Below are 14,227 nucleotides of genomic sequence, written 5' to 3'. Positions count from 1 at the left end.
ATGTCGATTTAAATAAAGAGAAAGTGACTTCAACAGCTGTCTGGGATGTACTGTTAGGAATGTCGATTTAAATAAAGAGAAAGTGACTTCAACAGCTGTCTGGGATGTACTGTTAGGAATGTCGATTTAAATAAAGAGAAAGTGACTTCAACAGCTGTCTGGGATGTACTGTTAGGAATGTCGATTTAAATAAAGAGAAAGTGACTTCAACAGCTGTCTGGGATGTACTGTTAGGAATGTCGATTTAAATAAAGAGAAAGTGACTTCAACAGCTGTCTGGGATGTACTGTTAGGAATGTCGATTTAAATAAAGAGAAAGTGACTTCAACAGCTGTCTGGGATGTACAGTTAGGAATGTCGATTTAAATAAAGAGAAAGTGACTTCAACAGCTGTCTGGGATGTACTATTAGGAATGTCGATTTAAATAAAGAGAAAGTGACTTCAACAGCTGTCTGGGATGTACAGTTAGGAATGTCGATTTAAATAAAGAGAAAGTGACTTCAACAGCTGTCTGGGATGTACTGTTAGGAATGTCGATTTAAATAAAGAGAAAGTGCTCACGATTTAAACAGAACTACAAAAACAGAGATTTAACATTCGGTATTCTTTGTAAACGGGGACGAACAACAATACATTGGATATTTATGGACAGTTTTACTTGTTGCTCGGTACTAATGACTTGCATGGTACTTAAATGGGGACAGAATATTCAGATGATAAAAATGTGTGTAGTCTAGTGGCATCAGAGACAGTTCCTGTCAGCTTTTCATGTTATTATGAAAACGACTGCTAAGGAATACAGCATTTAACTGTTACTCAAACAAGTATTGAAATATATTTAATTCCCATTTCTTTGTTCTTCAAAATAGTGTTTTCACAGGAACCTAGGTAGACTAACCCCCATGTGAACTGATTTCGAGCCAAATGGTCATATTCCACATAAACCATAGCAGCTATTAATGCAGAATAGTCTTTATGTACAGTACTGGTACTGGTCCAGCTGCTGGTAAGGCTTGTCGTATAGTGGTAAAGTAGAAGCTGACCAGGCCTGGTTTAGTGTTGAGACTAGAGGTCGATTTGCCGATAAAAAAAATAAAAATGTATACCTTTATTTAACTAGGCAAGTCAGTTAAGAACACATTCTTATTTTCAATGACGGCCTAGGAACTGTGGGTTAACTGCGTTGTTCAGAGGCAGAACGACAGATTTTCACCTTGTCAGCTCGGGGGATCCAATCTTGCAACCTTACAGTTAACTAGTCCAACGCAATAACGACCTGCCTCTCTCTCGTTGCACTCCACAAGGAGACTGACTGCCTGTTAGACGAATGCAGAAACTAAGGTAAATTGCTAGCTAGCATTAAACTTATCTTATAAAAAACAATCAATCATAATCACTAGTTAACTACACATGGTTGATGAGACTGAGCATACAAGCATCTGACTGAGCGGTGGTAGGCAGAACCAGGCGCGTAAACATGAATTCAAACAGCACTTTCGTGCGTTTTGCCAGCAGCTCTTCGTTGTGCTTCAAGCATTGTGCGGTTTATGACTTCAAGCCTATCAACTCCCGAAATGAGGCTGGTGTAGGCTGGTTAGCGCGCGCGCTAACTAGAGGGACGGAAGCTATGCTGTTTCACTGGCAATACTAAAGTGCCTATAAGAACATCAAATAGTCAAAGGTTAATGAAATACAAATGGTATAGAGGGAAATAGTTATATAATTCCTATAATAACTACAACCTAAAACATCTTACTTGGGAATATTGAAGACTCATGTTAAAAGGATCCACCAGCTTTCATATGTTCTCATGTTCTGAGCAAGGAACTGAAACGTTAGCTTTCTTACATGGCACATATTGCACTTTTACTTTCTTCTCCAACACTTTGTTTTTGCATTATTTAAACCAAATTGAACATGTTTCATTATTTACTTGTGGCTAAATTTATTTTAATGATGTATTATATTAAGTTAAAATAATTGTTCATTCAGTATTGTTGTAATTGCCATTATTACAAATAACATTTAAAAAATTGTCCGATTAATCGGTATCGGCTTTTTTGGTCCTCCAATAATCGGTATCGGTATTGAAAAATCATAATCGGTTGACCTCTAGTTGAGTCTAGGTTTTCCAGTGTTGTTTGTTGCACTGTTACAGATGTAGGATCTTAATTTAATCACCCTGTTGCAGAAGAACTGTCCTGCTGCAGGATTATTTTCCTGCTGTAGCAAACTGGCTCAAATTAAGGTCCTACATTTGTAAATCTGTCAGTTGCACCACATGTTGACTTCAATATTACCTCTCAGACATTGGACAGAACTCATCCTAAAATAAACACTGTTGTATCTGTCAATATAAAAACAAAATCAATACAATACAAAATAATTACCAGCATTAAATCAAAACGGAGAATAAAAGATCCACAGACAAAAGCAAATTAACATTTTAACATAAGCATAATTTTGTAACTTAAGATGCCATGGTCCTAACCAGTATGTGCGCACAAAAATGTAAACATTTCTGCAACAACAAAAAATGAAATGTGTTCCTTCGTTGTTCAATCAACCTGATGCTATTGAAACATGTTTTTCCAATATTAAATTACCTATCAAAATATTACAGAATAAATAAACTGTTCAGCAGCAGTGGCCTACATTCAGGTAAAAACCACAGGAGGGCAGTGGAATGCCCTGGAATGTCAAATAAGACTTGTTGATCCAACTCATAAACGTTACTTAGAGATTGGATCCTAGTAATAAGGCAGCTTATTTCTGCTATGACAATCATTTTTTCTCTAGTTCGAAGACGGAGGGGCGACTGGGGCCGCTCTGAATTCGGCAGAGGGGCACAGTGCAGTCACGTTTCTGCCCCTCCGTGTCCATATCCAGCAGGGAGCAGTCCATCTTGACCTCGGCGGAGGAGAGGACAATGTTGAGGCTCCTGGCACTCTTCTCTCCAGAATAGTGGCCCAGGGAGTGGCTTTTGTTGCGGCCCCTCAGGAGACCCCAGGAGTGGGGTTTGTCCCGGAGGGACAAAGGCCGGGACCTGGAGGTGACAGTCTCCCCACGGGCTGCTCTCTTAGGGGTGTCCTCCCTGTCAGACTTCTTCTTCTGAGAGGTTGTGGTGGAAGACAGTCCCGATGAAGTTGTGAGAGAGCCAGATGTACCGTTAGCTGGGGATAGAAAGGAGAAACAGAGACTGTTTCATTGTTCACGGATCATTTGTACAGTGGTGTCACCTCACAATCAAACACTACTGCATTAAATATATACAGTCTCTCTGTGTCACCCACGGTCCTGATGTCACGTTCACTCACTGTCCTGAACGATGGCCGACTTCTTCCTCCGGAGGTGAGAGCCCATGCTTTGACTGTGAGTCTTCTCTGGGGCAGCAGGCTGGGGGAGGGGGGAGGCCGGAGTCCTGCAGCCGGGCGCCTCTGGAACCTGGGGCTGGGAGCCACTTCTGGGCTGTGGCGTGGGGTGCGACAGGCTGATAGGGGCCACTTCCTTCACAGGGCTGGGCTCTGGCCCCTCCGAGGCTGACCGCAGGAGGCTCTTGGTGGAGTTATACTCTGAGATGGAAGACATGGAGATGAGGTTGATGGGGCCTTGGGAGGCTGCCTCCTCCTTATGGGAAGAACGTCCACCAGGGAAGCGTGTGGCGCGCTGGAACAGACCCTCTTTCTTTTTCTTCTCCACACTGGGCTGAGGCTCAGGGTCATCTGCCGGTGGGGCATTGAGCACGTTACGCAGTTCAAAGCCCAATGCTACCGAGGCCAGCATAGAGGCACAGCCGTAGAGTACGGTGTCTGTCCGGCGGCGAGCGGAGGCCCTCTTCAGGCTGTTGGTGGGGGTGTGCTGGGGGGTGGTGCTGGTGGAGCTGGCTGAGGTGGTACTGGAGTCCTCCAGGCTTTCCCCAGGGCAGCTTCCTGCCGTCCCCTCGCCCCCCTGCTGCTTCTCATCTTTCCACAGAGGTAGATTGATGTACACCTGATTGGGGAACTTCAGTTGCTTTGGTTTGGTGTTGTCCGATCCATCTGGCGAGCACATCTCTTCTTTACTAGTCCCTGAACATGAAGGATGAGGACAGAGACAAGCTGTTGACAGGGACTAAGAAATGGTGTTGTTGTGTTCCATCTGATTATATTAGAAGACACATTTCCCCTCACCTTGCTGCTCTGCAAACAACGCAGCCAACGGAACGGACTTCCCCAGACTGGTGGACCAGGGGTTGTTTCCATCAGACAGTGGTCTCACTCTGCCAGGACAAGTCAGTTTCAAAAAACAACCCACACAGACACCATGAAGATGACAGAAGAAATACTGAACGGAGATGAAAAGAAACACTAATGTCCTGTACCTTTCAGCACAATTTCCCCGCTCCTTGGTCTGAACGGAGCTCGGTCCCCACGTTCGCCCCTTCTTCTTAATCCCCTTCTTGACGTCATCAAACTCCTCCGGCTTGTAGATGGTGCTTCGTCCCCATGTCCTGTTGCTCTCGTCCAGAGTCACTGTGATGAAGGAGAGAACATCAGTCAACAACTGGCAGAGTACTCCAATACACCAGTGACAAATCTGAGTGTCCAGGCCAACAGCAGATACAGTTGCAGCCAAATATATTGGCACCTTTGCACTTTCTTAAATAATTCCCTATTTCTCCTAGAATAAGTTGAAAATCCAATAACAAGGTGTGGTGACAAATACTTTTAAAATGAAACTTATTTTAGAAGAAATAGGGAATTATTTAAGAAAAGTACAAGGCTGCCAATATATTTTAGTCTTCAACCACTTGAGTAGAATTTAGAGGACTGGATTATTTGAGAAGATAACCTCCACCATCAACCGCAAACCGCAATGGGAAATATTCATATAATCACTGCAGCTGAACACTGGTTATGAAATCAAAAATACCCTGTATCTGTGAACATTTCAAGAACACGTTGGGTTGCAAATGAAGAGAACACCTGTGATCAGGTGATAAACAATACAGGTTACAAATGACCTCGGATGCATCCCAACGTGTTCTTCATTTCAAAGCAAACCTATATATTATTATTAGTAGTAATAAAAACCCTGAAACCTCCTGGGCTTTTCAGAGGATAAACCCAAGTACATTTTCTGAAATCAGAGATGATGATAGTCCATCAAATTGTCTTAGTAGCCAGAAGCACAGGCAACCGTTAGAACCCTAGCCGTTGAGAAACACGTTAGCCGGTGCACCCACAGCAGACAGAACGGCCACATTCCAACAATGCCAGTTGCTTGCCTTTCTTCCTAACCCCAGTAGAGGGTTGGCACTCGCTGGTGATATCCACATCTTGGTGATACACATACATACTGTCCCTTCGGATACTGTCAATTCGGGCGCACACTAGAGGGAGAAATCATTCATGCAGAATCAGAACAGAGGTTAGAGAGGGAAGCTTACCCAGTCATAACAGCAACAGTGCCTTCAGAATGTATTCACACCCCTTTAATTTGATCACAGTCTGAATATAACATGTATTAAATTAAGATTGTGTCACTGGCCTACACACAATACACAATAATCCCAAAGTGGAATTATGCTTTTAGAAATGTTTACAAACAAATAAAAAATTGAAAGCTGAAATGTCTTGAGTCAAGCAAGTATTCAACCTCTTTGTTATGGCAAGCCTAAATAAGGTCATGAGTAAAAATGCGCTTAAAGTCACAAAATAAGTTGCATGGACTCATTCTGTGTGCAATAATAGTGTTTAACCTGATTTTTGAATGACTACCTCATCTCTGTACCCCACACACAAAATTATCTGTAAGGTCACTCAAACACAGATTCGACCAGGGAGATTTTCCAATGCCTCGCAAAGGGCACCTATTGGTAGATTGGTACAAATAAAAAAAAACAGACATTGAATATTCCTTTGAGCATGGTGAAGTTATTAATTACACTTTGGATGGCGTATCAATACACCCAGTCACTACAAAAATACAGGCGTCCTTCCTTACTCAGTTGCCGGAGAGGAAGGAAACCGCTCAGCGATTTCACCATAAGGTCAATGGTGATTTTAAAACAGTTACAGATTTAAATGGCTGTGACATGAGAAAACCGAGGATGGATCAACAACATTGTAGTTACTCCACAATACTAACCTAAATGACAGAGTGAAAAGAAGAAAGCCTGTAAATAATACAAATATTCCAAAACATGCATCCCGTTTGCAAAAAGGCGCTAAAGTAAAACTGCTACATGTGCTTTATTTGACAAAGAATTTATCTTCATGTCCTAAATACAAAGTGTTATGTTTGGGGCAAATCCAACACATCACTGAGTACCACTCTTCATATTTTCAATCATGGTGGTGGCTGCATCATGTTATGGGTAAAAATAATAATACTTATTTTATGTAGTGTATATAAGTATGTGGACACCTGCTCGTTGAACATCTCATTCCAAAATCATTGGCATTAATATGGAGTTGGTCCTCCCTTTGACGCTATAACAGCCTCTACTATTCTGGGAAGGCTTTACACTTGAACATTGCTGCGGGGAATTGCTTCCATTCAGCCACAAGAGCATTAGTGAGGTCGGGCACTGATGTTGGGTGATTAGGCCTGGCTCACAGTTGGCGTTCCAATTCATCCCAAAGGTGTTCAGGTCAGGGCCCTGTGCAGGCCAGTCAAGTTCTTCCACACAGATCTCTACAAACAATTTCTGTATGGACGTTGCTTTGTACACAGGGGCATTGTCATGCTGAAACAGGAAAAGGCCTTCCCCAAACTGTTGCCACAAAGTTGGAAGCACAGAATCGTCTAGAATGTCATTGCATGCTGTGACGTTAAGATTTCCCTTCACTGGAACTAAGGGGCCTAGCCCGAACCATGAAAAACATCCCCAGATCATTATTCCTCCTCCACCAAACTTTAAGGTTGACACTATGCATTGGGGCAGGTAGGGTTTTCCTGGCATCTGCCAAACCCAGAATCATCCGTCGGACTGCTAAATGGTGAAACGGGATTAATTCATTCCTCCAGAGAACGCATTTCCTCTGCTCCAGAGCTTTACACCACTCCAATCGACGATTGGGCAAGGTGTGCGGCTGCTCGGCCATTTCATGAAGCTCCCGACTAACAGTTTTTGTGCTGACGCAGTTAGGAACTCGGTAGTGGGTTGCAACCAAGGACAGACAATGTTTATGCGCTTCAGGGGTCCCATTCTGTCAGCTTGTGTGGCCTAACACTTCGCGGCTGAGCAGTTGCTGCTCCTAGACGTTTCCACTTCACAATAACAGCACTTAGTTGACCGGGGCAGCTCTAGCCGGGCAGAAATTTGACGAACTGACTTGTTGGAAAGGTGGCATCCTATGTTGAAAGTCACTGAGCTCTTCAGTAAGGCCATTCTATTGTCAATGTCTATGCAGATTGCATAGCTGTGTGCTCGATTTGATACACCTGTCAGCAACGGGTGTGGCTGAAATAGCCGAATCCACTAATTTGAAGGGGTTTCCACATACTTTGTAGTACTTTTCGTTTTTTAAATTGTAAATATTTTTTAAAATGTATTTTATCCCGTTTTCTCCCCAATTTTCGTGGTATCCAATTGTTTAGTAGCTACTATCTTGTCTCATCGCTACAACTCCCGTACGGGCTCGGGAGAGACGAAGGTTGAAAGTAATCTCTAAGCGTTTCAAATCACACAAAAAAGAACCAATTTAGAAAAACAACACCACAACATCATGACAGTCATTAGAAAGTTTATGGCTTGTGTGGTCATCGGAGGGGGGTAGGCAGGTAGTGCGCTGTCATCAAGATGTCTCTGGCTTTTCTGTAGTAGAACTGAGATGAAGTTTGGTCTCCGTAGTAGATAGCTAGCTAGCTAGCTAGCTACTCATTCACTACAACGAAAATGAAGCACCCACTTGTATGCTGCTACGGCAGTTACGTGGCCCCAGAAAGCACACCACCTTCCAATAATAAATCAATATTCTATTCTATTTTCAAAATACAGGGTATGCTTTTTTGGGATAAAAATAAACAGAATCGAGCTAAGCACAGAGAAAATCCTAGAGGAAACCTGGTTCAGTCTGCTTTCCAACTAAGGTTGACCCCAATTAGTCGAATGGTTGATTGTTTCGTTGTTAGGCTGCAACAATGCAGAGGGCTCTGTATAACTCTGCATGATTGCTTGACGGTAGGCGGGGGCAGTACATCCTGTATAAACACAAACTCACTTCCTTGACAACAGCTCTGCTCTGCTCCGTGAAGCGCAAGAAGTATGAATGCCCTGACTTCTGCTGAGGTTGTATCACTGTAAATGCTACATGGCCAATGCAGACGTCGGATTGACCATGCGACCAGATGCACAATGCACTTCTCTCTCCAGAATGCGCTCTCTCCTGCCGATTTGTGCACATTCAGTTTCATAACTTCTTTGTGTGAATTGTTTGCATTTGATTGTTAGTGTATATCAATTCCCCATTACATAAATCACCAGTATTACATTTACAGTTAATTCCTATAATTTCTAATCTACAATGTTTGTTACTTTGGTTAAGGTAATTAATTTTAATGCATTCAATATTATTATTCCAGTCTTCCTGTTCTCACTGTTTGAGTGGACACATTGAAGCTATGCTAGACTTGTGAGTAACACGTTTTTGGTTTGTTTTGGCAATTTAGTCATTGTCTTTTGTTTGGAGCACTCCTGTCAATGTTGAGTAACGACGCACACACATAGAAGTAGGCCTATAGGCTACCTGACAAATCTTTCCAGCTCTCTCCCTTTCGATAACCACTCAGCGTGAAAGCGAAAAATGCCAGTGGAAACGTCATAAAATAGGCCTACGTGATTACTTCTTAACAGTGCTCGACTTGGACTGAAATAGGTTCCAGTACTCATTTTGGGTGCTGGTACTGTTTCTATTTAGGTGCAGGATTTAAAATTCTATAAAGAGGAACAGGAGCTAAAGGAGTAGAAAACTTGAGGTGCTGGTACTCAGCTCCGGTGAACTCCTGCCCAAGTCGAGCCCTGTTTCTTATCCCTTGCGCAAATAGCCTACAGCTGTGTCTGTCCCAAGCTCACTGGCCTGGGGAAACTCTTAGGGCCCAGAATATTTTATACAATGTTGCAAGTTAGCTAGTGCAAGCTTCAGGGCTGGATCCAATTTAATAGTTGATAGAATTATTCAAGTTCGTTGCAGACAGGCCATGTGTATCCAAAGTGATTTATAGGATATTTATTTTTATCAGGATATTTTCTACCTGCACTCTGCAATGTTTTTATTTGTTGTCTTTATGTAGGCTACTTTTACATAGTTTGCAATGGCAATAGAAGTTACTTTTTAAGTTTGTATCATGTTAATTTAAATTTGGATAGAATCTTGATTAACCACATGACAATGATTTTGAAATATGAAGACGTTATTATAAATTTTAATTAAACTTTCACGAAAATGTGCATATGAAAACCATAACTGGTATGCATATCGGTAGAAATGGTAAGATAAATTCAACTTTCAACATGAGAAAGGTTGCCGACTCCTCGTGCAGCCTATTACCGGCAACTTCAGGAGAGTAATGGCAGAATCTATGAAAGCAAGCAGGAACGGTTGGAGAATAGTTGGGTCAGGTAAAAAAAATATATTCTGGTTATCTAGCTGTCTGGCGCCCTCGTGAGGCCTCAAAATATAAGCTTAAAGCATCAGACAAACTCGATGCTTATAGTTGATTTTAATAAAACACATAGGGTGTGTCTATATATGGAAAAATACACGTATAAAAATGTAAACCAATCAATTGGTTGAAAGAACAGACAACATTTGGTCAACCAATATTTTTTGGGGACGGGGACAGCCCTATATCCAACAGACACTGGGAGACAAATTCACCTTTTACCTTTTTTAACCTAAAACACAATGCCAAAATATACACTGGAGTTGCTTACCAAGATGACATTGAATGTTCCTGAGTGGCCTAGATAGAGTTTTGACTTAAAATCGTCTTGAAAATCTATGGCAAGATTTGATGATGGCTGTCTAGCTATGATCAACAACCAACTTTTTAAAGAATAATGTGCAAATATTGTACAATCCAGGTGTACAAAAGCTCTTAGAAACTTACCCAGAAAGACTCACAGCTGTAATTGCTGCCACAGGTGATTCTAACATGTATTGACTCAAGGGTGTGTATACTTATGTAAATTATATATTTCTGTATTTAATTTAATACATTTGCAAACATTTAAAAAAAACATGTACTTTGTCATGAAGGGGTATCGTGTGTAGATGGGAAAAATAATCTATTTAATTAATTTTAGAATTCAGGCTGTAACAAAACAAAAAGCGGAAGAAATCAAGGGGTATGAATACTTTCTGAAGGCACTGGATGCCATGATAAAGCACACGTACAAAGCTTTGTTTCACAGCACACTTGAGCACACACTTGATTTGATACTTATGTATCTGACCCAGGTCTGTCGTGTTGCAGTATGTTGGATTGTCTGAGGTGTACTTACACTGGATGGCCCGGAGGCGGGGTATGAGTGTAGGGCTGCTGGGGGGGCTGGTGTTCAGACTCCTACTGTCCATGGAGGGTGACGCCTGCACCGTGATCTTGTGCTGGAAATCTAGAAAACAGAGACACAGGGTGGTTGGTCACTTTGACCATTGGTGTAATATCTCATTGACAGACTACGTAACATAAAAAGGTATTGTAACGTCTGTCAAAAGACTGGGATGCAACGACCAATGAGCGAAAGTAGTTCCGCTTTGACTAGACTTAGTCAAAGCTAGTATGCTGTCTAGTTAATATGCTGTTCTACATTATGTCTTGTTAGTATGCGGTCCTCCATGATGTCTTGTCAGTATGCTGTCTTCCATTTTGTCTTGTTAGTATGCTGTCCTCCATGATGTCTTGTTAGTATGCTGTCTTCCATTATGTTTTGTTAGTATGCTGTCCTCCATTATGTCTTGTTAGTATGCTGTCCTCCATTATGTCTTGTTAGTATGCTGTCCTCCATTATGTCTTGTTAGTATGCTGTCCTCCATAATGTCTTGTTAGTATGCTGTCCTACATTATGTCTTGTTAGTGTGCTGTCCTCCATGATGTCTTGTTAGTATGCTGTCATACATTATGTCTTGTTAGTATGCTGTCCTCCATGATGTCTAGTTAGTGTGCTGTCCTCCATGATGTCTTGTTAGTATGCTGTCATACATTATGTCTTGTTAGTATGCTGTCATACATTATGTCTAGTTAGTATACTGTCCTCCATGATGTCTAGTTAGTATTCTGTCCTCCATTATGTATTGTTAGTATGCTGTCCTCTATGATGTCTAGTTAGCATGCTGTCCTCCATTATGTCTAGTTAGTATGCTGTCCTCCATGATATCTAATTAGTATGCTGTCATACATTATGTCTTGTTAGTATGCTGTCATAAATTATGTCTTGTTAGTATACTGTCCTCCATGATGTCTAGTTAGTATGCTGTCCTCCATGATATCTAATTAGTATGCTGTCCTCAATGATATCTAATTTGTATGCTGTCCTACATGATGTCTTGTTAGCATGCTGTCCTCCATTATGTCTAGTTAGTATGCTGTCCTCCATGATATCTAATTAGTATGCTGTCCTACATGATGTCTTGTTAGTATGCTGTCCTCCATTATGTCTAGTTAGTATGCTGTCCTCCATGATATCTAATTAGTATGCTGTCCTACATGATGTCTTGTTAGTATGTTGTCCTCCATGATGTCTTGTTAGTATGATGTCTTGTTAGTGTGCTGTCCTCCATGATGTCTTGTTAGTATACTGTCCTCCATTATGTCTTGTTAGTATGCTGTCCTCCATGATGTCTAGTTAGTATGCTGTCCTCCATGATGTCTAGTTAGTATGCTGTCCTACATGATGTCTTGTTAGTATGCTGTCCTCCATTATGTCTAGTTAGTATGCTGTCCTCCATGATATCTAATTAGTATGCTGTCCTCCATTATGTCTTGTTAGTATGCTGTCCTCCATTATGTCTTGTCAGTATGCTGTCCTCCATGATATCTAATTAGTATGCTGTCCTACATGATGTCTTGTTAGTATGCTGTCCTCCATTATGTCTAGTTAGTATGCTGTCCTCCATGATATCTAATTAGTATGCTGTCCTCCATGATGTCTAGTTAGTATGCTGTCCTACATGATGTCTTGTTAGTATGCTGTCCTACATGATGTCTTGTTAGTATGCTGTCCTACATGATGTCTTGTTAGTATGCGGTCCTACATTATGTCTCGTTAGTATGCTGTCCTACATGATGTCTTGTTAGTATGCTGTCCTCCATGATGTCTTGTTAGTATGCTGTCCTCCATGATGTCTTGTTAGTATGCTGTCCTCCATGAAGTCTTGTCAGTATGCTGTCCTACATGATGTCTTGTTAGTATGCTGTCCTCCATGATGTCTTGTTAGTATGCGGTCCTACATTATGTCTTGTTAGTATGCTGTCCTCCATGATGTCCTGTTAGTATGCGGTCCTACATTATGTCTTGTCAGTATGCTGTCCTCCATGTCTTGTTAGTATGCGGTCCTACATGATGTCTTGTCAGTATGCTGTCCTACATGATGTCTTGTTAGTATGCTGTCCTCCATTATGTCTTGTTAGTATGCTGTCCTACATGATGTCTTGTTAGTATGCTGTCCTACATTATGTCTTGTTAGTATGCTGTCCTCCATGATGTCTTGTTAGTATGCTGTCCTACATTATGTCTTGTTAGTATGCTGTCCTACATGATGTCTTGTTAGTATGCTGTCCTCCATTATGTCTTGTTAGTATGCTGTCCTACATGATGTCTTGTTAGTATGCTGTCATACGTCTATGATTCTAACGGAGCTTCTAAACAAATAAAGATTGGTGTAAATCTATTGAACTTTTTGTCAACTCGAAGGTAACACTGACTTTGACAAAGAGAAAGACAGACTATCAACCAACCCGACAAGACAGAAAGAGAGTCAGAAACAGACAGACAGACAGAAGCACCCACCTGAGGGCAGGCTGATGCGGTTGCCGTCCTTGAGTTTGAGGCGGCTGCGTTTGAACTTGCCCTTCCTCTTCTTGACGTTGGGCTTGTCCTTGTTGAGCTGAAAGATGAGGATGTTGAGTTCCCTCTCCAACACATTGATCTCCCGCTCCGCCAGCTGCTGCTCCCTCCTCTTCAGCAGCTCCTCGTGGGACTTCTGCTGCAGCGCCGCACGCGTCAGTTCCTCCTCCCGTGAACGCAGCTCCTACAGGAACACATGGAGGGTCAGACGAATAGATGACAACTCTGTATGATAAGGGCCGCATTCCTCTGCACAGGCGTTGCTGACGCATGCCAGCTCTTACAACGCCTGGATAGGTATTTTACCTATCAGGCCGGTGTTCCCGCCCCTGCCATACAATAGTAGGGGAAACACTACCATAATGATCCACACACAGGTTCTAGGCAGTGCATTATTTCCTTAGCCCTTCTGTATGTCATTTCTACAAAAGATAACTTGCAAAGTTCTCTGCAAACACAGCAGTGATCAGTGCTCTTCCCCCCCAACCTTCACAATCAGTGAACTTACTCTGGGTGGTAGAAAAACAAAGCAATAGCTTTAGGCTAGAGTGGCCTGTGACCCCTAGCCACTCAGTCCACAGAGCTGTCCCAGGCCCTCTGTCTGCAGTAACAGCAAGGTGGGCCCATTGTAGTGCTGCATGGCCCTGAAGCATAGCCCTTACATACCTTTTACTGTAGGAAAGCTCCTTTAAGAGAGGCTGGCCAGCACTCACAAGTTGTAAATCTCAACTTGCTTTATGGAGCTTTGCAGAAATGTTGTGGTGCTCGGGGAGAGGATGACTAAGCCAAAGATCACAAGCTAAAGGGGGCTTCCATCGCTTGATCGTCAACTAGGTTGTGAATGAGTAGGGTTGACAAAATCACTTTAACTATTTCGTAGAGCAGCATTTGAATTTTGTTTTGGTTCCTCTCAGAAAACATAATAATCCTTAAATGAAAGACTTCTGCAAAGCAGCTTTACAAACCCACTGGAATGAAATTAGATATTTTGTGTAACAACTTTGCAACTTGTGAGGTAGAAATATACAAAAAAATATACAATCCTTTCAGTGTTAAAAAGAACAGAAAAACAATAGCCCTATATCTGGACTCAAAACTTCACTTTGTAGTTACAAAAGAAAAAACTTTTGCAAAATGGTGCATGAAGCAAGCTGAACCTCACTTTACCTACAGGC

General features: G+C 41.9%; 1 protein-coding gene across 1 annotated transcript in view; it reads right to left on the bottom strand.

The window, feature by feature from the left end:
* Positions 1-522: 522 nt before the first annotated feature.
* LOC139381666 (mitogen-activated protein kinase kinase kinase 21-like) overlaps positions 523-14,227 on the bottom strand; it is a 33,646-nt gene continuing 19,941 nt past the window's right edge. Inside the window, exons 5-10 of the mRNA XM_071125352.1 lie at positions 12,996-13,236; positions 10,491-10,601; positions 4,362-4,512; positions 4,171-4,259; positions 3,319-4,068; positions 523-3,174 (exon numbers count right to left, since the gene is read on the bottom strand). Of these exons, the coding sequence (XP_070981453.1) occupies positions 2,786-3,174; positions 3,319-4,068; positions 4,171-4,259; positions 4,362-4,512; positions 10,491-10,601; positions 12,996-13,236 (1,731 nt within the window). The 3' untranslated portion in view covers positions 523-2,785. The remainder of the gene's footprint in view (positions 3,175-3,318; positions 4,069-4,170; positions 4,260-4,361; positions 4,513-10,490; positions 10,602-12,995; positions 13,237-14,227) is intronic.

Source organism: Oncorhynchus clarkii, chromosome 23 (genome assembly GCF_045791955.1).
Source record: "Oncorhynchus clarkii lewisi isolate Uvic-CL-2024 chromosome 23, UVic_Ocla_1.0, whole genome shotgun sequence".
Lineage (NCBI taxonomy): Eukaryota > Metazoa > Chordata > Actinopteri > Salmoniformes > Salmonidae > Oncorhynchus > Oncorhynchus clarkii.
The sequence above is the reverse complement of the archived record's forward strand: the minus strand, read 5'-3'. Positions and strand labels throughout refer to the sequence as shown.